The sequence below is a fragment of the Acartia tonsa genome, chromosome 3 (genome assembly GCF_053477335.1).
Source record: "Acartia tonsa isolate MP-2025a chromosome 3, ASM5347733v1, whole genome shotgun sequence".
Taxonomy (NCBI): Eukaryota; Metazoa; Arthropoda; class Copepoda; order Calanoida; family Acartiidae; genus Acartia; species Acartia tonsa.
In genome coordinates, this window is record NC_137262.1 from 41,719,605 (window position 1) to 41,743,932 (window position 24,328).

The 24,328-nt window shown below is 32.1% G+C and overlaps 2 protein-coding genes across 3 annotated transcripts in view; one reads left to right on the top strand and one right to left on the bottom strand.

Moving 5' to 3' along the window:
- LOC145314216 (organic cation transporter protein-like) overlaps window positions 1–24,328 on the top strand; it is a 76,309-nt gene that overhangs the window by 14,929 nt on the left and 37,052 nt on the right. Inside the window, exons 2-9 of one of the 2 annotated variants that reach the window (XM_080154048.1) lie at window positions 15,095–15,280; window positions 15,673–15,798; window positions 16,626–16,732; window positions 17,958–18,086; window positions 19,380–19,468; window positions 21,698–21,803; window positions 22,424–22,510; window positions 24,199–24,309. The exons of the other annotated variant lie outside the window; for it this stretch is intronic. Coding sequence (XP_080010174.1) covers window positions 15,130–15,280; window positions 15,673–15,798; window positions 16,626–16,732; window positions 17,958–18,086; window positions 19,380–19,468; window positions 21,698–21,803; window positions 22,424–22,510; window positions 24,199–24,309 — 906 coding nt within the window. The 5' untranslated portion in view covers window positions 15,095–15,129. The remainder of the gene's footprint in view (window positions 1–15,094; window positions 15,281–15,672; window positions 15,799–16,625; window positions 16,733–17,957; window positions 18,087–19,379; window positions 19,469–21,697; window positions 21,804–22,423; window positions 22,511–24,198; window positions 24,310–24,328) is intronic. 2 annotated transcript variants of the gene reach the window in all.
- Window positions 963–10,846, bottom strand: LOC145315254 (palmitoyl-protein thioesterase 1-like). Its single transcript, XM_080155284.1, has 11 exons — window positions 10,709–10,846; window positions 8,554–8,640; window positions 7,227–7,299; window positions 6,897–6,956; window positions 4,903–5,061; window positions 4,170–4,247; window positions 3,090–3,150; window positions 2,540–2,667; window positions 2,011–2,070; window positions 1,639–1,693; window positions 963–1,105 (listed from the first exon to the last, which is right to left on the bottom strand). Exons 1-11 carry the CDS (start codon window positions 10,762–10,764, stop codon window positions 1,014–1,016), a joined length of 909 nt encoding a protein of 302 aa, XP_080011410.1. The 5' UTR covers window positions 10,765–10,846; the 3' UTR covers window positions 963–1,013.

The window sequence follows — 24,328 nt, forward strand, 5'->3', positions numbered from 1 at the left end:
TCGGTAATGATAGAGTTATCCGATTTTGATTGTAAATATTCAATAGCTACTCAAGATCATGGGAATCTTCACGAGAAATTTAAGACTTCTGGCAGTTAGGGAAATCAAGTTTATTCTTTAATTTATCAGAATGGTAGAATTTAAGAATAATTGACTAACTTGGCTAATAAATACGAAATAAAGAATATCAAAAAACTAATATTCTATTTTTACCTATCTAAAAAGTCAAATTCCTGGAAGTGTGTGGATCTTTTCTTGATAAATTTCTATAGAACTTGTGAAGAAGAATGGAAATTCTTTATCTTCAACTTATATAACACTAAACTTACACTTTTTTTTCTCTTCATTTCAAACTTTTTGTTATATGTTTCAATTGCTTTATTATTATTAAGTTACTTGTAACATAATTGACACAAATTAGTTAAACCTTATATTTTTCATAATTTTTGTTTTCAAAATTAAAGTACATTAAATCAATATTTTTGAAGAAAGTGTATGACTAAGTTTTTAGAAATAGGGGTTTTTGATTTTTACCTTTCCATATAAATTAAGGTTATTTTTCATCCTTCACATGGATAGCAGTATCCAAAAACATCGCAATAGAAAACATTTGGATCTAAGAATTGTTAACTAGCGTATTATAAAAAACTTTCAATGGATAGTGAAATGAATCAGTTCTTTTTGACCCCATGGAGCCGAATGCCCAGGCTAACAAAACTGATGTTAATTTTATGATCTTGATCATGATGACAGCATGCAAATTTAGAGAAAAAAATAAGATATTAGCTGTGTTTTATGTAATTTCAAATTATTCATAGAATCATAATTGTGATTCGCAGGCGGTCGGACAGACGGGCGAATACATAAACACCATTACTTTGAAGTAACTGCGCTACTTAGAATAGATGATCATTCCAATAAATATTTCTTTATAATTCTAGCTGAGAAATATTCAATAACAATTTCTTTTAACATGTATTACAAGGAAATAAATAAAGTCTAAATCACAAGTTTTAGTTAAAGAATGTGTGAATAATAGTTTTGTTGAACCAATCATATTTCATGTTCATGTGGTCTCCAGGTATAGTGTACAAGTGAAGTTTTCCTGATAATAACAAGTATCAGAACCAATTCAAAAATGTTGGCATTAGATTGATATAATATTTAAAGGATTTATGTCGACTTTATGGATTTAATAAAAATTAGAAATGGCTGATAAAATTTTGACATGCCAGTTTTGGAATATTTTTTGACAGTATTTATTTTTTGACATAAAATCGACCAATGTAATGACATTATAACTACATACTTATGTTGAAATAATAAAGACACATTATTTTGGATTTTCGCTGAGATCTCTTGAACGGTTTGACCAACCATTTTCGGATAGGCTTAGAGTTGTTTTCCCTGTTATGGAAATCTTAAAACACTTAGATCCAAAAGTATTTCATTAATACTCTTATCATTCACAAAATCCGTCCGTCTGTCCGTCCGTTAGAGACGGAATAGGAGAAACGAGTTTTTCTCGACTCATATTAGATATAAAAGATTTAAACTTTTATGATATTTCATATTCTGATATCCGATTTCTGTACTCTTACATGAAGATATCCGTAGGTTCCCTAATATGCATCTTACCATTTTCATCTAAAGTTCTAAGACCCAACCAATCCTCTTTGTAAAACTGACTTTCCTACCACAAGTAAAAATGCCAAATTAGTTTTTATTGTAATAACATCTATATTTATTGTTTTAATAGTAAGATTTTCTTTTAAATAAACTTAACGGCTACACCCCTAAAGGCCTCTAAATAAAACTTTTTGATAGGGGTCATTTTTCTTGGGAGGATCGAGGTAATCTCGCACAATATTTATAAACCTTCCCAGTACCTATGTAAAGAAGAACCATAACAGTTCGACGGTTAGCGAGATCCTTCGATACAGACATACAAACACAGACACACGAGATCCTGTTACTTTGTCATAAGGATAAATTATTTGGTGCATTAACCTGTAATGTTTCTATTTGATTGTCTTGTCCAGGTTTATAATATCCGAAATGGCTAGATTCCTATCAAAACAAAGGAGATTACGTCCGCTAGCAGATTCTAGAACAAACGAAGAAGTAACAAACGTCAGAGTGGACAAAGTGTCTAAAATATTAAGGTAATTAAGTTTTTCTTTACAGGTTAGGTTAGCCCCCCTAAAATAACCCCCCCCCCCTCAGTGTTTAGGTATTTAAAAAAACGTATAAGATGATTTAGAATAGGCTAGGTTAAGTGTCTACTCCGACGTTTGTCCCAGGGCCCTTTAGCAGCGAAGATGTTAAAAATCATTAGCAAAATATATGAAAAAAGTAACATACGATGATGGAAGATATTAATTCTAGTCAAAACTTTAGAACATTTTTATATACAAAGAAACAAGACCGACATAGCCAACAAAAAAAATCTTATAATCTTTAATATATTTACCTACCATCAGACAACTGTCCTATTAATAAAAAAATGGTGTAGATTGGTTTCACTGACAATTTTTACCTTTGGAACAATAGTTGTATCATTAGCCCATTTAATCATTATGAAATTTCCTAAATTTTCAATTGAGTTTTTATACTCAGCATTCTTATCTTCTTTCATATTGTTCAAATCAGACAGGAAAACAGAATCTAAGCAAGGATAACAACATCAGAAACAAAAAAACTAATTGAGTTTTAAATTTAGTCGTCGCTTATTACAAAAAAAAATACATTTCCCGTAGAGCTTCGTTACTTAAAAATAAAATATTATTCCCGTATTGCTTCGAAAACGATTAATATCCAGTGGATTAGAACCGGTTCTCAGTCATACTTAAAAATCATCTATAGTAATGAATAACAGACAATTTTCCACGGAAATTAAATTATAAACCATAAAATTAATACCAGTTTTGTTAACCCGAGCCTTCAGCCAATCGGGTCTAACAAAACTGGTGTAAATCTTAAATTTTCAAATTAAATATCCACGGAAAGCTGTCTATAATACTAAGCAATAAATAACTATTCATGGATGTAAAAAATAAAACCTTTTCTGGGAAAAAAAGGAAAATTACTTTTGGCAAATTCTTTGAAATTAAAAGGATCTCTCCAATATTGAGCAGGAACTGCTAGATTCTAAAAAATATAAAACTGTAGGTAGAATGAATTATCCTCATATAAGAGTAACAGGATGTATGTCTGTAGTAGGATCTGATATGGTTCTCCTTTACAAAGGTTCTTATATATCTAAGAAAGGTTTAAACTATTTTGGTGAAGGGTATCTCTACTCTCCCAAATTTCTTTACTTTTTCTTTAAAAATATAGGTTCACTTCTCCCTTTCCCCTGCTCTAAAGGGGTGTAGACGATAGGTAGACCTAAAGTAATTTGGTCAAATTATAAGATTTCAAGAGTTGTTATTTATTTAATTTTGTAATAAATTAAAGAAAATTACCGCAAAACCAGCACTGATTTGTTTCTAATTAAAGTGCTTTGTGCTTTTATGAACTATGTCATCCTAGTTAATTTTACAATTCTAAGCTTTTAGTTGTATTTCTTTGCTTAGAATTTTAGAAACATACGTAAATGTGATATTTTCTTTAATTCGAGGATTTTTCTTTGAACTTCTGGAATATTTTTTTGTTATTCCGGTTAATTTCTGATATCAAATCAGAGCTTAAGTTCTAAATTTTGCAAATCTACTCTAAAATAAAAAGTCAACATGTCTCTTTTATATACTTAATAAGCTTAATAATATATATGAGACATGGTCTTCAGGGAGGGATAGGAGATCTTGATCTGTTTATTACACTAGTCCCCAAAGTTCAATAATAACGTTTTTTCAAATGTTGGCTCAACAACTTGGGGACCATTATTTATTTGTTTGGTTGGTTCATTTAGTTGAGTGTCCAAACATTTCAACCAATTATTGTAATCTACAGATGGGGTAATGTTGTGAATAATCATAGGGGATGTACATTGTTTTATCGACCATTGTCTCATCCCATTAGAGCCCTGCGAAAAATCTTACCCCCTCCCCCATATGAACTTTCAATTACAGTCAAGCCTTTTTTTCTAGTGAAAAAAAGGTTAAAAAAGGCATCGCTACATTTGGAAGAAATCTACTCAAATAAAACTTATGACGAAAATGTTTAACCTGTATACTGGGATTAAAAGCAGCCATGTCAATAATTCTTCTCAAAAACTCACAGACAAATTCTGAACCTAATTTCTTCTGAACAAATTAGGAATTATCATTAAAAAGTATATGTGGTACGTCATCTTTTTATTGTAGAAATAGTAGATGAAACAAGAAGGTCACGATCCATAAAATCGAAGCTTTTAACAAATCTACACTGCAAACGAATATTGCCAATCATTGCAATTTTTAATAATCATCATACAAAGTGCCTAAATTAACGTTCAGAGTCATACGTTAAGGACAGACGGAAAGGCGAACTGACCCTAATTGTAAAAAGGCTTCACCTTTGAAATATGGCGTTTGAACAATTGACTTTAAATGTTTTCCAGTAGTGAAGACTCAAAATCTAGAGATATTTTTATAACAAGGATGAAAATATCAAAGGAGAAGAGAAATTTTATGTGTAGCAACTGATTTCCTTGATCTGATACAGGAAGAGGACATTGGGCTGTTTATTACATTAGTCCCCAAAGTTTTATTTATAATAACGTTTCTTATTCGTTGGCCAAACAACTTTGGGGACTCTAATAGAATTTTAATTGATTGATTTCTTTAGTTGAGTGTTCAAACGTTTCAAACAATAATAGCAGCCTACGGAAAAGATAATTTTGTGTATGATCATTGGGGTTGTACATCAAAATTTATCGTCAATTGTCTTATCCCTTTAAATATTTGAGGGGAACCATACCTGACACTCTGGAATGCCGAATATTCCATTTGAAGGAGCCCCGTAGGTCACCAGATTTTTCATTGTCGGGTTGCTACATTTTTGTGCCAAGCCCCGGATTAATAAACCACCCTGGGATATTCCTATACCATTATAGCCGCCAGCAAGATGGGGGTCATCCTAAATAAAATTGTTATAATTCTTATATTAATGGTAGAATGTATGTTTGTCTATCTGTTTATTTATATTAATGGTAGAATCAAGGGCGTCCAAACTTTTTTATTTAAGGGGGGTAAAAATTCAAAATAATAGGGGGGGGGGGGGTAATCTTTATTATATAGGCAAGGACGTCCAAGCTTTTTTTTTTTGGGGGGGGGGGGTGTGGGGTCAAAAACTCAAAATTGAAACTATTTTCTTTTTTTAAGGAGGGGGGGGGGGATTAATCACCACTTATACCCTTATATTCGTGGTAAAATGTATGTCAGTCTATCTGTTTATTTATATTAGGGGTAGAGAATGTATGTCTGTCTATCTGTTTATTTATATAAGTGATAGAATGTATGCCTGTCTATCTGTTTATTTTTATATATTAGTGGTAGAATGTATGTCTGTCTATCTGTTTATTTATATTCGTGGTAGAATGTATGTCTGTCTATCTGTTTATTTATATTAGTGATAGAATGTATGTCTGTCTATCTGTTTATTTATATTAGTGATAGAATGTATGTCTGTCTATCTGTTTATTTATATTAGTGATAGAATGTATGTCTGTCTATCTGTTTATTTATATTAGTGATAGAATGTATGCCTGTCTATCTGTTCATCTATATTAGTGATAAAATGTATGTCTGTCTATCTGTTTATTTATATTAGTGATAGAATGTATGTCTGTCTATCTGTTTATTTATATTAGTGATAGAATGTATGTCTGTCTATTTGTTTATTTATATTAGTGATAGAATGTATGTCTGTCTATCTGTTTATTTATATTAGTGATAGAATGTATGCCTGTCTATCTGTTCATCTATATTAGTGATAAAATGTATGTCTGTCTATCTGTTTATTTATATTAGTGATAGAATGTATGTCTGTCTATCTGTTTATTTATATTAGTGATAGAATGTATGTCTGTCTATCTGTTTATTTATATTAGTGATAGAATGTATGTCTGTCTATCTGTTTATTTATATTAGTGATAGAATGTATGTCTGTCTATCTGTTTATTTATATTAGTGATAGAATGTATGTCTGTCTATCTGTTTATTTATATAAGTGATAGAATGTATGTCTGTCTATCTGTTTATTTATATAAGTGATAGAATGTATGCCTGTCTATCTGTTCATCTATATTAGTGATAGAATGTATGTCTGTCTATCTGTTTATTTATATAAGTGATAGAATGTATGCCTGTCTATCTGTTCATCTATATTAGTGATAGAATGTATGTCTGTCTATCTGTTTATTTATATTAGTGATAGAATGTATGTCTGTCTATCTGTTTATTTATATAAGTGATAGAATGTATGCCTGTCTATCTGTTCATCTATATTAGTGATAAAATGTAGGTCTGTCTATCTGTTTATTTATATTAGTGATAGAATGTATGTCTGTCTATCTGTTTATTTATATAAGTGATAGAATGTATGCCTGTCTATCTGTTCATTTATATTAGTGATAGAATGTATGTCTGTCTATCTGTTTATTTATATTCGTGATAGAATGTATGCCTGTCTATCTGTTCATCTATATTAGTGATAGAATGTATGTCTGTCTATCTGTTTATTAAGATTTCTCTAGCCACTGGATATCATAAGTAAAGATTAATACTATAGACTATAGGTAGGTTTATATCTTTGCATTTAGATGCCTCTGGAGGCGTAGACAATAGTAAATTAGCAAAGCGTTTGATAATATGACAATTAAATTGGTAAATTGGTCATTGATTATTCTTGTAAAAATTTAAACGTATCTGAAAAAAAAAATATTTTAAAATGAATAAAATAAATTGGCATACCTTAATTTTCTGACAGACAAAATCAATTTGCCTAACAGCTGGCATCAGATAACTATTGGACTAAAAGATATAATTATAATTATCAAGGAGCTTTAAACCTTTTGAGCCGATCTTGACCAAACTCATCCCAAAAGAAGCCTAACAATTTTAGAAGAAGTATAAGGGGGTTGAAATAGATGCTCTGGAAGAACTTGTACGGTGAATGCAAAACAACTTAAAAGAGTCATTTAAATACGTCTGTAAACAATGTAATCTTGAGTTGTTGCTAATTTCTATTTAGTTTAACTTTTGCTGAGAAATTATATTTGATTTACCCAGATCTGGATTTACCTTATCTGTATCACAGTCAATTCCAATTTGAACATTATAAACATATGTTCCGGGTATTTCTGTTTCTAATAGCCTAAAAAATAATTCCTTATTAAAAGTGAAGCTTTTCTATAATAAGGGTCGGTCCGTCCGTACGTCCGTACGTCTGAGATGGGTATCTTTTTTTCATTAATTAAAGCATGTTAGAATTGTCCTATCGATTTCAAATTAAGCAACTCTATAATCATTTCCAGAATGTCCGTGCGTCCATTTTAAACATGTTGATTTTTTACATTTTTTACAACTAATTTTTATGTAATCTAATTATCCGATTGTTCTGATTTTTGGTATACTGATTCCTAGGACAACAAAGCAATATTATAAGCAAAGCAACCTTATAATCAAGTCCTAAATTAAATATTTTTTGCTTATTTTTCACCCAATATAGAATGTTAAGCTTGTTAGAATTGTCCTATAGATTTTAAACTTTGCATCTTGATTCCTGTGGTAGTTAGGTACGATATAGAAAGCGTAGCAACTCTATAATCATTACCAGAATGTCCGTACGTCCATTTTAAACATATTATTTTTTTTCTTTTTTAATAACAAACTTTTAAGTGATCTAATTATCCGATTGTTCTGATTTTTAGTATATTGATTCCTGGGACAACAAAGTACAATATTATAAGCAAAGTAACTCTTTAATCAAGTCCTAAAAATGTAAGTATGTCCTTAAACATTATCCTGTATCAAGAAGTTTGTCAACAAGTTTACTCACAATTTTGCTTTGACTCTTATTCATTTATATTCTGATTATACAGTTCTGACACTATACAAGTGTTAATGTCCGTTTGTCCTACCGTTTCAGAGCTTCGCTTTTATGAATGTTGTTATCCTTGTTTTTTCAATTTGTACCTTTACATCTATGATATTATCTAAAACTTTTATAACGATGAAATTAACGTATTAAAAGACGCTTTATTTTTCAGAAACCTTGTTAATGCTTAAATTTTAGATTTTTAGTATTTTGGTACATTTTTACGTCATGTCATAAGAGAATTAAGGTTGTACTAATGTCAAAAGAAACAGAATTCCTTAGCGAAGCTACTCTACAATTAGTATTATATGGACATAAGATCAGGGACGTCTATGGGTAAAAGAGGGGTTAAAAGGGTTTTTAGCCCCCCCCCCCCACCTAAAAAATTCAATTATCATTTTACCCTTCCCCTTGGACGTCCTTGCATAAGATGTTAAGTCATACAATTTGTGGTAAGAGAAAAACATTGATATTAGTATGCATATTTGAAAGACGGATGGACGAAAAGACATACATACAACATACTATTACCTTTTGAGTTGTAATAGTTCATTATCCTGAGAGCAAGCATTAATTCCATGCCAAATAACAAATGGTACTGGTACTGGCGCCTTACTCCTTAATAAATTTATGTTCAATACATAGACATCCAAGGGGGGGGGGGTAAATGGGTGAATCCCCCCCCCAAAAACATTTAGGAGGGGGTATTTACCCCCCCCCCCCCCAAACAATTCTAGGGGGGTGAAATACCCCCCCCCCAAAAAAAAAAAAAAAAAAAAAAAAAAAAAATCCCTAACAATACAAAATTTGGCGCGCTTCGCGCGCATTTTTACTACTAAATATTAATACATTATCAAAACCCCCCCCAAAAAAATTTACTCCGGGGGTAAATTTTTTTGGGGGGGAAACAAAATTTACCCCTGCCAACAGATTTCACAGGGGGGTAATTACCCCCCCCCCCCCCCAAGCAAATGTTACCCCCGAGGTAACAATTTTTTTGGGGGGGGCGGAAATTTGCTGCGCGCTTCGCGCTCCATTTTACCCCCCCCCCTTTAAAAAATGTTACCCCCCCCCAAATAAAAAAGCTTGGACGCCCTTGGTCTATACATATTAATATTTTGGGAATATAATATACCGAGATTTTTTTTATATACTTTTCACTTCTCGGAAGTGCCGCTGCAGATTCAAACATCCTTTATTTGATAAAAAAGCAACTGCGCCCCTAGCTCTGCATAAAATGAGCAGGGAAAGCAAAACGATAGCCTTGAACCATCCCAATACTGATTCTTATAACAACTCGGTATTATGTTATAAGCGAAGCATCTCTATAATCCATTCTTAAAATGTAAGTATGCCCTTAAACAGTTTTGCAGCAAATTTACTTACAATTTTGTTTCGACTTATACAATATTCTGCTTTTACAGTTCTGTTGAGTACAAGTGTTGATATTTGTTTGACTTACCGTTTCAATCCTTCGCTTTTAAGGATGTTTTATACTTGTTAAGTTTACAAATAACATAATTCTTTGTATCTAGGTTAAATCAAATGTACTCATAACCTTCCCGAGACTTAAATTTGCAAATAAAATAGCATTAAACTATCTCAGGACCTATGTAAAGAACTACAGCAAATCAGTAATGAACGAAATCTTAATGGTCAAACAATAAAACCTTACTACTTAACATAATAAGTTATAAAATTCTAAACTTCTATTATATGTAGTTATAAATTTGTCCGCTAGAGTTCTCAATTTTTTAAGGATTTCACACATTGCTTTCTCTGTTTAACTTTCTGAACCATCAATTACTATTTATTACATTCTAGTTTTAATTTTTACACATATTATTTACAAAAATGTTAAAGAAAGAAATATATTTTTAAAAGCAGATAAGAAATTTGATAAAAGAAAATTAGGTTGATAAATTGTGCTCAACACTGCACGACGTAACGGACAAACCTTAATTATAGAAAAGCTTTGCTCACTTATTATGACAACTTCATAAAAGTGAAGCAAATTAAAATCATTTTCTTGAGGGTTCAGAAATGAACTCAATAAGCTTCAAAAGTCCCGTAACTCCAATTGGTGTAGCAAGTTAATATACAGTTTACGCATTAATATAAAGCAATAATTTTCTTTACTTGCTTGTAACTTATGATTGAGTTGTCCTGTTAGAGAAGGTTCAAGTAGATTCCATGATAGTTTTAGGCTATTTTACTCTATATTAAAGCCTCTAAATGCTAGGAGCGCAGCCGTTAGTAATGAGTAAGGAAAAAAAGAGGACTGTTAATAATACTGGTCAAAAAAAAGGGCCTCTAGAGGGTGGGGGGTTTATTTTATTTCTCTACTGTTTTTTAAGACAGACGGCTGAATTTTTTTGTCCAGATTCTCTATACCAATAGCTATAAAAATTTACTTGGTCCGTCGAGGTATTGTTCTGACCGACATTAGGTATCTAATTTTGGTAGCTCCTAGATGGTACCATAGGTTGATTTTTATGTAATAACACAGCTGAACAATGAGCATCTACCCTATAACTCACTTGGTCTATCAGGCTGTCTGTCTGTGAATGTAACTTAAAAAAAGAAGTTAGCTTTGAACTGTAGCCGTACCGTTCCAAAATAAAACTATGCTCCGTTTTATTAATGTTGTCATCCTAGTTTAAAAATACTTATAAGTAGAAATTACCATTTATTGTTTAGCATCAGAATAGTAGAAAATAATTCAACTATCAGAAACAACATTATTGATAATCTATATTTGAATCTTTTCTAAACTCAACTAAAAGAAATATATTTTCACATTGAATATAGACATAACTAAACTATATTTGTATTTATGATTAACATATGCATAAAAATTCTTGTTTCGAGTTTTTGACGGAGGCGTGCAGATGGGTGGGGGGGGGGGCGGGGTACATCTCTCTCGATTTTAGGTTAGTGAGGTTAAAAATTTTCGAGTGCGCTTCGCGCATCTTGACTGTTTTATTTTTAGCTTGATTCCTTGAAATGGTTTTAGGCTATTTTTATGCCTATAATATACCCCTTTGGTCAATAAGTACGATCTGCACAACAACAATTGTAATTCACAGGAAAATTTCCGCAATCTGGCTTAATTTATTCAGATGAAAGGGGTTATTGATTTATACCCCCCTTCATTCGATTTTGGGGGTAGTAGCTTAAAAACTCCTTCCAAATAATTGATTTTCCGACAATAGTCTGTGAACAAATGTAAACGAACAAAATGCTCCAAAAAAGGCAAATTATATTACTTCAAATAATTTCTTATTACGATTATTTTATGTAATTATTACATTTCATCAGAAACAGATTAAAATGGTATATAATTTAATATCATTTACAATTAAAAACAATCAATTAAAACTTTTAAAGATTAAAAAATAAATCATAAAATAAAATAATACATTTAAAAGTTGTCAACTCTGTCGTATAAAATAAAAAGTTGTTAACTCTGTTTCCTTGTTTTATATATTTATTCGTAAACAAAACAATAAGCCGCAATTTTTATGTCAGCTGATTTCAATGTTCCAGATTGTAATTTTTGTGTTTTTAATTGTAAATTTGTCAGTACGTAAGCTACTCTATAATTCACTTTGTCAGTCCGTCCGTAATGTAGTTTTATCGGTTGCTATTATAGATAAATTTCTAACTTCATATTTTACCTACCAAATAATTAACTTATAGGATACAAATTTTTTTAAAAAATAACTAGGTAGTTTTGTTTAAATATTAATGTTTTATTCATTTTAGAAGTTATTAATATTTTAAGCTACTAACAAAAAGACCTTACTTCTTTATGTAAAAGGATGATAAAATGACATTAAGTTAGTTATAGTAGAATCTTAACAGGATAATTTTTTTTACACCTAATGATTCCTATAAGTAATCAATGTAAATCCATGATATTTAACGATAATCAATATAACGTATGAAGGAAAATATGATCTATGTCATAATGATTTTTTTTATTGTAAAAGTGACCTTTCCATTAAAATTAATTATATTATATTGACGCGTAAGCTACCAGTCAAGTGCAAATATGTATGTTGGAAATTTTTAGTTTTTGAAAAACCGAGTTTGTCTCCAATGATTAAAAATTATAATTTGGTGAGAAAAGGGGAGAAAATTTCGGCTGGAAACGGCGATTTTCGCTAGGAGTTGTGTTTTCTGCACCCGTTTCTTCTCGGTTCCACATTTGTATCATTCATTTTAAAGCTACTGCAATGCCAAATTTTGGTTGAGTTCTTTGTATTTTTAGGTTTGGTTGAAAAAAATGTCTATTCGCCTTTCTCTTTTTACGTTTCAATACATTTTTACAGATATAATAATTAAACAAATGGTTATTAGATATTATAGTTAATCTTTTTCAGATTAGGTAATGTATTAAAGCAAACAAAAAAATGGCATCGAAAAATTCTGCCCGATTTACCGAGGAGCAAAAGAACATGCTCAAAGAAATCATAACTGCCGACAAAGAATTTCGGGAACATCTTATTTTTCAAAGTATATCATCACGTGACCAGCAAAGCTCAATATGGAAACGGTTTATCGACCATTATAACACAACTACAGGCTGTAGCTATACCAAAGAACAAATTTCAAATTGCCTGTCGAGAATTAAACGTTTTGAACTGAGCGAAAGACAACGTCGAATTGAAGAGGGGATCGATGACACTTCGGATCTTTGGCTAACGCTTGAATCTCAAGTGGCTGGAGACATAAAAAGTGAGCCTCGAACTCGCAACAGTCCCGCACATTTTTCACGAGATGATATTGAAGACCTAAAAACAATTATAACTGGTGATAATGAGATTAGAGGAATGATTTTTCATGGAAACTCGTTGACAAACGAGGCTAGCAGTGCTTTATGGGCAAGGTTAGTTGACAAATTCAATCAAATAACCGGAAAAAATTACACCAAAAATCAAATATACCGCTGCCTTAGTAGAATAAAATACAAAGAAAAGAAAGAGTCGTTGAAGCCAAATTTAGCAGATGATGATTATTCTACCCCTGGTCAAGAATATTGGAATGATGTTGATGATGATCTGTCAAACTCGTACAGTAATGGATTAGAGAACATTTACAATTATGTAAAAGGTAGAGCCGGCGCTTTTTTTGGTTAAAATAAAATTGATGGGTACCTAGGTATTAATTGCTAATTAGGAAGTTAATATATATTTTTTAGTAGGTATTATTTTCAAAATTTACAAGGTACCGCCTACCCATCTAATTTAATTTTTATTAGGTAGGTAGGTAGTAGTCCTTGTTTTCAAATATTCTTAATTTTACGTCCTATTTAAATTCAAGTAAAATATCATAACGAAAATTTATCTGCAAATTAAAATTACCATACGTAATTTGAAATAACGTTTGTCATGTTAATCTTCTTTTTAATATCTTTTTTTTCAGTCTACACATTGCACAAGATACATTTTTTTCCCTGCTTTTTTTCCCCTAACAACATATTTTTTTTATTATATGTGGTGGATTAGGTTCTCATCCATACTAAAACTCATGTATAGCATTTAATTACAGACAATTTTACACGAATATTGAAATATAAATCATAAATTAATAGGTACCAGGTTTGTTAGCGTGCCTTCTGCCCCTCGGGATTAAGAAAACTGGTTTAAACCTTATAATTTTTCATTATAGCGCAAAGCTGTCTATAATACGATGCAAAAATATCTTTTCTAGGTGAAGAAATGGGTGGAAATGAAATGAGTATACAGCAACAGTCCACCAAATTTGACGTAGAATCCGCAGATTGGAGTAATCCTCTGGCGACCTATCTCAAGGCAGGATTAAAGAATATATAAATGCGCCAAAGATCTTAATTATTGGGTATTACATTAGGAAAATCTATTTTTAGCCCTATTATTAAACGCAATTATGACTTGTGAAAAGGTCGTCGGTCAAATAACTATAAATTTTAGATATTTTAAGATAGTTTCTAACTCAAATGATATTAAATGTTTAAGGTTTGAAGATAGTCATAACATGAACAATTATGCTAATATGAGTAGCTCCGCAATAACAAGGGATTAACTTTGTAAATGAAAGAAACAGTAAGAATTAATGGAAAATGTGATTTGTAAGTATGTAACTTTCAGACTTATGAATTTAGTTGATAATGAAGAAAAGTTTTAGGTATCTTTTTGCGCTTTTGATTTGACATAATTTTGACGCAGAGGTGTATATTCTCCATGGGATCACTGGCTTAAGGGGGGGGGGGGGGGTATAAAAATATGTTTGAAGAGGGAAAAAGTAGAAAAAATTGTGGGTTAACAAAAGAATAAAATATGAGTAATGAAAATATTTTTCTATTTTTCCTCTTCTTTGAAAAAAAATGGTGGGAAATATGAAATATTTTGTAGCGGGGAAAAAATGAATCTTGTGTATTGACAGGAAAATCTTAGTTAGGTATAGAATAATTGCACTACTAAGTTGAAAGAAAAGCAAAGATGTTCTGCTAGCTATGAAACTTTTAATGCATTTTCTTATTCTTTCATCCCTGGTTCTAGGCTATAATGCCGGGTGTACTCGAGGAGCAGCGACTCAAACGCAAGAATCTTGAACTACAAAACGAGAATCTAAAATTACACAACAAAAAGTTAAAATTAGAGCTAAAAGAACGTCTGACGAATCAATAAGCTTTGTCGCCTTTTTATTACCATTTGTACCTTTTATATTAAATGTACAGTATTATTATTTCTTTCATTTTGCTTTGAATCTACCCAACAAAATTGCTTTTTGTGTCATTTCCTTGTATGAATTAAAACGACTACGAAAAAAACTACATTTTTAAAGTATTTAATGTATAGGTAGGTATCCTTCTGTTATTTTGAAGCATATTTTTGAGTTAAGTTGCTGAGCCTACCATTGTGTATTTTACAAACCTCTTGTAACGATACCTAAGTACTTTGTTAATTTCATATATCGTTTTAATTTCTCAATATAAATAAATCTATTCCCTATTATTTATACATTTATTTGATGCGTTATCATTGCCATATACAATACATTGACTGTAAACAAAATTACATTTCAGAATTTTATATTAAAATGTTTTAAATAGTAGAAAAAATGAAGCGTGACTTATCCTCAGCAGACTTATTCACGCCTGCAAAACGTGCCAGAGTTTCTGATGAGACAACCAATCAGGATAATGGTTCGATTCCTAGCACGTCAGGGTCTAGTAATGAGGTTGTCAATCCTTCCACTCCCCCAAAAGCAGGTAAATTAAGATAACTAAAATCCCTATAAAATAAACATATTTGTCACTAAGTTAGGTGATATTAATGGTAAAAAATATTATAAAATGCTATGTACTTACATAAATTAAACTATCATAAATCTAAATGTTTAACTGTTGGTCAAGTAATTCTATAATTGGAAATTTTATAGTTTATTATTAGGGTGACAAGCATTCTTATATTCATATCTCTTACTAGGACTTGTTATCTTATTACCTAACCAGGTATCTAAAGGGATGATACCTAGATGATATACAAAATTACTTTGGGGACTAGTGTAATAATCCGCCAATTGTCCTCTCTCTCTCTGGTTCCTAATTGTATTTGTTTTCTGTTAAATATATTATTGTTTTATTTGGATGAATAATTCTAGGAAACAGCACAGAAACTCCAAAGAGAGCTGCCAGCTCTAAGCCAACTACCCCAGCACCTACAACCTGTTTCAGAAGAAAGTCACACAAAACCTACAAGCCTACAGGAAGAACTAAAAAGTGTGGGGGTAAGTTTACAAGTAGCACTTATAAGTGAATTTAATTATAGTTAGTGAGTTTAAAAGGTGGTAGATAATACCTTTAGGGGCGAGGCTGCTTCCATGAAATTGTAAAGTCAGATCCAACAACAAAGGATAACTAGGGGGAGCAATATATCTTTTTCTGTTCAAACACCCGGGGTAACATCCTCTAATATTAAATACGAAGTTTTTTTTTGTCTGAATCTAAAGATCTTGAAAACTGATTGTCCGAATAGGTTGTACTTTTAAAGGAACTTTTAGAATACGTTAGGGGTGAATTTTACTTTCCTAACCCATCCTCCCTAGAGGCTAGGTGTGAAGCAACTAGATTATTGTAAAACCCAACAGACAAAAATAAATAACTCTTTAATTGCACGACCTTTGTCTGGAAGTCTTAACAGCTCTAAGCGATGGGCGCAACTGTAGGCCAAGGCATTCTCTTACACTACTATTAATATCAAGCGTCTGGCAGAGCAACAGTAGGTACTATTTTTAACATGTCTGTCATTTTGAAAGAAACACTGTAGCAGTATTAAACTTGTCTAAAATATGTGTATGTATGTATTTCAAAATTTTTACTATCGTTAATACAGTTATTATAGAATAATATAAAAATAAGTTACGAAATAGGTTAATGTACAAAGATAGTAGAGATTAGTACACCTCTTTTAGTACAGTCAGTACTGGTAGAGGTTTTACAACTAAACTCAGTTATGATGATAAGTTTAAGGGTGTAGAATATTTTTCATTGTCAAGCTCTTTCAGGGATTCATTTGTTTCGCGCATTTTATACTGACAAAAATTGTTTGTTTAAGAATGTGCTGGTTGCAACAAGGACGACTGTGGTGTTTGCCAGACATGCAGGATCAATGCACAGTTCCAGGACAAGCTTAAGCTTGGCATGGCCGAGTGTAGAAACAGGGTAGGTATTATAATCAACCGGCGACTGTGGCGTAACACATCGCGCATCGATAGATGTAGGGAGGGTTATAGGTTCGAATCTCGGCCCGATACCGCGTCATAAATAAAAACGTATACTGATATGACAATTGCGCGACCTAGGTAGTAAAAAGTAGGGGAAATGCCTTGTCCCAAAATAGGCACAACTTTCAGATAAAGTTTGTGCAATGTTGGTTGTCTGAAGGAGGTTGAAACCTAATATTTTGCAAGTTCTGGTTTAGAGATGCACAAATATAAGATGTCGTGGTATATCCCGTCTTTAAAGGCTGTCCGAGGGTAGGTAGGTATTGTCTAATTAATTTGTGAATTCTTCTTGTCTTGATTTTGCTTGTAGAAATTGACTACAGATACCTATTACAATTGCCATGCCAATGGCACCTTTTAACCTTTAGAAGGCTAAAATTGTTAGGTAACTAATAAAGAAATAAATACAATAGGTAGTACTTTTTATTTGTAAATATTCAAAGATAACTTGATTAAATATGTTTTTTTAAAAAAGACTTTACATAGTAGAACAAAAATATTTAAGTTGTGTCAAAGGTTCGTATATTTCTGCCTTTGTTAGAAAGTCAATTTTGAGGGGAAAAAGAGGATGCAAGTCTTTCCCTCTCTGAAATATTCAAATAAGAATTTATATTAAGTAAAGTTGGTTATATGTTTAGGTAGGTAATATTCTTCTAAATTACTATGAAATAAATGGGGGGGGGGGGAGTGTGGACTTTTTTTATTCATTTCATAATACTAAGCGTTGATGGGGGACCAAATACTAAACTTCAAACCAGTGTGCGGGAGCCGTGGAGCCGCCATATTTTGCTGAAGCCGGAGCCGTATTTTTCGTTAAAAAACGGCTCCGGCTCCGGACTAGATAAATAAAGAGATTTTTTATTATTTATAATTTGGTAACTCTGTTTTTTCATGTGCAAATGCCCCTTTTAAGTTTTTCAAGTCCATTTTTATAAAAAATTGAACTTTTAAAATCTTCAAAAGTGAAAAATAGACTTGGGAGAAAAAAATATGTCAAGTTTCAGGTCGGAGCCGGAGGTGGAACCAGACAAACGGCTCCGACACACTGCTTGAAACCCACTTCCTTTCTATCTATTTCAAAATAAATAAGGAAGGGGGGGGGGCGGGGGGGCAGCTCGAGTAGGCACTATTAGAGAAATATTCAAAAAAAAAAATTTGTTTAGGTCTGTCAAAATCCCATTCCGTTGACGGTTGACTTGGTAAAGAACAAGAAAGAAATTGGTCGTGGTGGTGGGAAGAGTGCCATGGAGGCTATGATGGCGGAACAGGACGACGGAACTTGTCCGTTTAGGGTAAGTTTATTTTGTTTCTAAAGGGATAATTCCATGGTAACCATTGATTTTGGGTATAGTCCTTTCCACGACATCCCTCCATAAGAAGCGATTCTTCGTATTTTTAAAATGGCTTTTTATAGGTTATTTTAGGTTAGGTTAGGTTATATTGTGTTAGGTGATTGCCCCACAGGTTTAAGTAATTGGCCCCGCAGGGTTAGAGCCCCCCGCAGGGGCTAGAAATAGGAGAAAAGCTACTGTGAAAAATACGAAGAATCGCTCCTTATGGAGGAATGTCGTGGAAAGGACTATACCCTTGATTTTTCAAATATATTCTAAGTTACTAGTAAAATTGCAACAGGCGTTTTTGGAATTACATACCTACATAAAAATTGTCATTTATGAGTTGCTCCAATGAATTATGAATAAATGTTAACCATTCAGAACAAAATTTAGATCATATTTAACTTAAAAACTCAACTATTAATTGACTCACACGCATATTACGCAGTCGCAGCAGAGATAATCTATAATTAGTTAGATGTGTGTATGAAAGTCATAATTAGTAATTTAGTATATATTATAAAGTCGTAGGATGGCAGAATTATGAAGAATTTTAAAAAGTATCATAATTCATAATAATAATTGGAAGGTATTCTTTAGGGTTTCGGATCCGGATCCGCAAGGATCCGCATATTTTCGAGTCCAAGGATCCGGATCCGGATCCTTGGACTCAAAAAAATGCAGAAAAAAGGGAAAAATCTACCTAAATTTATATACAATCTCAGACATTCTCTTGATGAGAGCCAATCTTTAAGGTTTAGGGTCAGACTTGAAAATTAAAAGTATTTTTGACTTCGAATTAAAGAATAAATATTTTTGAAAGGTTTGGTGATTTTATTTTTATTGTCAAGGATCCGGATCCGGATCCGCACTGACCAAATTTTGAGGATCCGGATCCGCAAAAAATCAATGCGGATCCGAAACCCTGGTATTCTTAATATCTAGTCAATCGATACTTAAAAATAAAGTACAATTACAGTTGGTGAATGGTAGGTCATGTCTTATTTTTAAAGTAACTAATGGCACTATTAATCCAAGAATAGGCATCGTATTATACACAGCTTTCCGAGGATATAAAATATACAATCATAAGATTAAAACCATATGATTTTTCCGCATGGCTGAGAGCCGGTTCTAACCCACCAGCTATTAATCAGTTTCGTAGCGATACAGGAAATGTATTTATTTCTATGTAGGGTGGAACTTCAGTAATAGTTAAAACTTATATTCATAATTTTTTTTTCAATTTAGGAAGTGGACGGGGAGCTGATTGACTTCCGTTGCTACATTTGTAAAAAATTGCCAAGGGCAGGAATGGCAAACAGATCAGAACTCTACAGGTAAAATATTAATTTTTATGACGCAATCGCAGTCTTTTTTTTATTAATGCTGTACCTACCATTTTTTAGAATAAAATAAGAATCTTCAACCGATTGATTTGTGATACCTATGTATGAATTAGATACCCTACAATCAATAATTTTAAATATTGGATTCCATGTGCGCTTTTCTCTGCACTGCGAGATAATTGTGCATTATTGACTTATAGCTATTCCAGATTATTTGTAGGCCTTCTAATGCGGGTGCGGGTATGATCTGTACGTAGCCGTTTGGCAGCTAGCAGCCTTTAAAATTCATGGATTTTTGGAAATATTCGTTACTATGAATATTTTACCGTGAACTGCAGTTGATCCCGGATTTTTCGTAAGGGTATGTTCTAAAACTTTAAATTAGGAATAGAACTCTAAAACCTGGCATGGCAGTTGCTTTAATGGGGTATTAATGGGTAAAAAAAGCACTCCGAAAACCACCAAATTAGACAATTTTGAATCTTTTGTTGAAAAAAATTCCACCTTAACTTTCACCTGACACTTGTGATTTTTTGGTAGAGTTTGGACATGCTCTAAATATTAAAATCAAAAAGTTCAAAAAGTTTCAAGAGGAAATAAAAGGTTAAATTTATAAGAAAATAAAATGTTTGTCTTACTTTTATACGATTTAAAGGGGGGGGGGGGGGGGATGTGCCACTTTTTGAAACCAAAAGTAAAACGAGCATGATCTTAGCCCATAAAAGAGTTAGAGCTAGCTCTAAAATTTGACAAGCAGTTGCTTTTAAAGAGAACAATATGGAACTGTAAAGAAACGGCGGCGGAACCGCCGCTCCCGCCGAAATTTGTTTTTGCCTTTTTTGCCAAATTAGACAGTTCTCAATCATCTGAGAAACTTTTTTTTTCTCATAAAAATTTTCTAATATTATCACGTGTCACTCGTAATATTTCAAACATGACAATATTAAAAAAAAACTGCAATTGTAAAATCTTACAAGTGTCAAGTGATAATATCATGCTCGTTTTACTTTTGGTTTCAAAAAGTGGCACATCCGCCCCCCTCCCCCCTTTGTCTAATTTAGCGAGAAAAAAGCAAAACAAAATTGGCGGGATATACTGGTTTTTGGCGGGAGCGGTGGTTTTGCCGTCATTTCTTCCCAATTCTATATTGTACCATATTAGAGCAACTGCCATGATAAAGGGAACTATCCACGAACCAGAGTAAGGGATTCTAAGCACCTTCCAGCATTGATCCATAGTATTTTTTTAGTGAATATACTAGGTTTATGCTTAATATTCGGTTTATCAACTAAAGAGTTGGGTTTTACCATGGTTTTATATAAAAAGACTTTGAAATGTAAATCGTTTTTTTGATGTAATATCATCAAATGCTGTGTTCAGTTCAAAGGACAAAATAAAATAACACGGCAGTAAAGCATTAAATGCTGTAAATTGCAAAAGTACTTTAATTAAACTGTTTTTTACAAAATCACAAGTTACCAACCCTATTTCTAAATAAACAATTTTAATCAAAATAATATACTTTTGTGTCAAAGCTTGTAAAAAACAGTTTGAACTCATCAAAACATTTGATGATATTGCACTAAGAAATGCTTTACTTTTCAAAGTTTTTTTTCATATAAAATCATAGTGAAACCTAAATTTTTTGTCGATAAACCAAATATTAAACATAAACCTTATATATTTACTAAAAAAAATACTATGGATCAATGCTGGAAGGTGCTTAGAATCACTTGCTCTCGTTCGTTGAAGGTTCCCTTTTAGCACTCTACTCCTGTTTTAAAGTCTTTACATATAACTTACGGAAAATCCGCCCAAAAAATGATTCCCTTGGTTTAATGTATCTTCAGGGGTGTATATTCTGCATGGGATCCCCGGCTAAGGGGGGGGGGGGGGGAAATAAAAAATTAGTGGTTGGAGGGAAAAAAAATGTAAAAATTAAGAAAACTGAAAACTTTTTTTCCATTTTCCCCCTTCTTGGAGAAAAAAACTAAAAAAATGTGTGGTATGAGGGATAAAATAAATAAAATATAGAGTTCTTTAAATATTTTTTCATTTTCCCCCCTACTTTGAGAGAAAAAACTAGGGGGGGGAAAAAAATAAAAAATTTTGTAGCCGGGGAAAAAAAATAAATCTTGTGCAGAATATACACCCCTGTGTATCTTTTACAACAAAATTGTCCAGAGGGTTTGCTATTTATATTGTTTACAATTTTTTCAGACATTACTCTGTTTATCACTTTTCCGGGGAGCTAATTGCAGAATTTGGTTACTCTGCCTCTTGCAAAGAACCAGGGTGCAGGAAAGCTGGCACCACCTTATCAGGGGTAAGATTTTGCATTTTTAGGCCATTGTTAAAATCGAAGATTTTATATTTGGACAGGTATGTCCGTACGGAATGGTTAGCACTTATCGTTATATTATATTATGTTAAAATTGCCCCATCGTTTTAAAACTTTGATTCTTTTTACAGTTAGATACAATAAAGGAAGCGTAGCAACTCTATGATCATTACCCTGATGTCTGTATGTCCATTTAAAACAAATTGCTTTTGACCTTTTTACAACATTTTTTGTGATATATGTAATTATCTTATTCTTCTGATTTTTTTAAATACTGATTCCTATTACAGCAAGATATAATGTTATAAAAGCAAAGCATTTCTACTTAATCAAGTCCTGAAACAGTATCCTATATTTAAGCAGTTTTGCAACAAAAGGTGCAATTTCTCTTAGTGAGGTTGAAGGAACTCTCCCCAAAAATAGGTACAAACCTCCCCTGAACCTTTAAGATGATTCACTGTAAAGAAACCCATATCGGTCCATCATTTCCTTCATCTGGCAAACACACGCACATAGACAGAAAGACATCCTGTTACTTTTTAAATTAAAAGAAATTAAAAATACTTTGAATCCTATTCTTGGAAATTCAAATGTGTTTGATTTAGAAAAATTTGGCAGACCACATGGGCCAAGTACATAATCACGTGGACAAGTATTTGCCTGAAGAAAATAGAATTCCTATGAAAGTTCAGGTAATGACAGAAAGGGAGGGGACAATTGGCGGTTTATTATAATAGTCCCCAAAGTTTTATAATAACTTTTTATTATTCGTTAGTTAATCATTTATCGGGACTTTTATTGAATTTTGATATTTGAATATTTGGTAGGGTTGGCAATCCGAAACCGGAATCCGCCCAATTTTTTGTCAATTTTGGAATCCGAATCCGGAATCCGTTTTTTAATAGCAGATTCGGATTCTTAATTGGAAGGCTAAAATTAACGTCTTGAGTTTTTTCTTTCAACTTCCCCTTTTTGTAGGCAAAGATTATCATCATTATATATAAAATCTTTTAAAATCTGGAAGTGAATTATAGAGAACACCAAGAACAGGAATTTTTATGACATATATAGCACCTAAATTTTTTTTATTTAAAAAAAGGCCTATTAAAATATTGCTCGATCGAATCCAGAATCCGAATCCGGAATCCGCCATTTTTTTGACAGATTCTTGTAATAATCCGTATCCGGTCCAAAAATTTGACGGATTGCCATCCCTAATATTTGGAATTATTTGCAAAATATCAAAACATGAAAAATAAACTATTACCTATGATATACCTATGCATTTTTTAAAGATATGATATTTTCATCCAAACAGCAAAGAAAAACTTTCAGGGGTGCCATTTTGTTTAGGTGAAATTCACTATACTATGAAATACTAATGAAAATGGTATCCTTTTGATTTGTGCATGAAATCCTTTTTTAACGTGTAACCTTAAACACAATTTAAATGTTTTAAATTGTATCTCAAAATCTGTTTCGTAAAAGTTGATTTTTTCTTTTAAATACCCATCTTTATATCTAATCTAAAAATTATCAAATCATAAAAATACTTTTAGGTTCCATACTCAAAGTACCTCTATTAGTTAAATTCAACTCATCAACTATCCTACTACTTATACTATAACCAATAAGAGAATTTCTGTAAATGCAAATTATTTTAAAAAGAGGCAGTAAGTAAAGCTGTATTTGACGCATTTTGTATTTGTACATCAGTTTATAAAGTCTTTATTTGTATGAAAATACAGAACTTCAAAGGATACATGACAATTGTCCCTTCCTACATTTGGCGTATCTATTTCATTTTCTACCAAATTTCCAAAACCAATGTAGCTACATACAACCAAAACCATCAGACAACCTTTGTGGTTTTCATCTGAATTTGAGGTGGAACATCATTGGGCTGTTAATTACACTAGTGGCCAAAGTTTTATTACTTCGTTTTCATATTGACAACACCCCTTTAGATCCATGGGGAATAGTTGGCTTATTAATTCAAAATTGTTAAAGGTGTAGTTGCTTAAAGTGCATTAAAACTTAATTTTAGTGAAATGCATATTTTTTTCTGCTAAATAGTTTAAATTACATCTATAGGACAAATGTTTGAAAGAATTTCAATTTTTTACCAGGTAGTTTTAAAAATATGACCTTAATATCATATTTTTTTGATAAATGCAACATAAATGGCTGTCCTGTTTTGACAAAATAACAAGATGACAATTGAAGTGGTGCCTAATTGATAGCTATTTATTGTAATATAAAATTATATATGTTTGATGAATGATGGTATTCTTTTAACTTCTGCTTGAAATCAAATTTATTAAATGCACTTTGTGCAACTTTCCCTTTTTATGTTAACGTAGTTTTTTGTTATTTGCAGAGAACTGGTGGTGGACGTGCCAAGTCTGGCAGAAAAGGTGGCCGCTCCAAGGGATCAAATGTTTTTATCTTCCCCCAGATCCCAGAAGCTTATGAACCTCTTACAAACAAGGTACGTGTGCTCAGGGATC

Coding starts and splice junctions, on each gene's coding strand:
- LOC145315254 (XM_080155284.1), bottom strand. CDS start 10,764: ATGTTGTTTCTGATAGTTGAATTATTTTCTACTATTCTGATGCTAAAC. Junction 4,248..4,902: donor TCGGCATTCCAGAGTGTCAG/GTATGGTTCCCC, acceptor TAATTTGTTCAG/AAGAAATTAGGTTCAGAATT. Junction 3,151..4,169: donor CTTTTAATCCCAGTATACAG/GTTAAACATTTT, acceptor TATATTTTTTAG/AATCTAGCAGTTCCTGCTCA.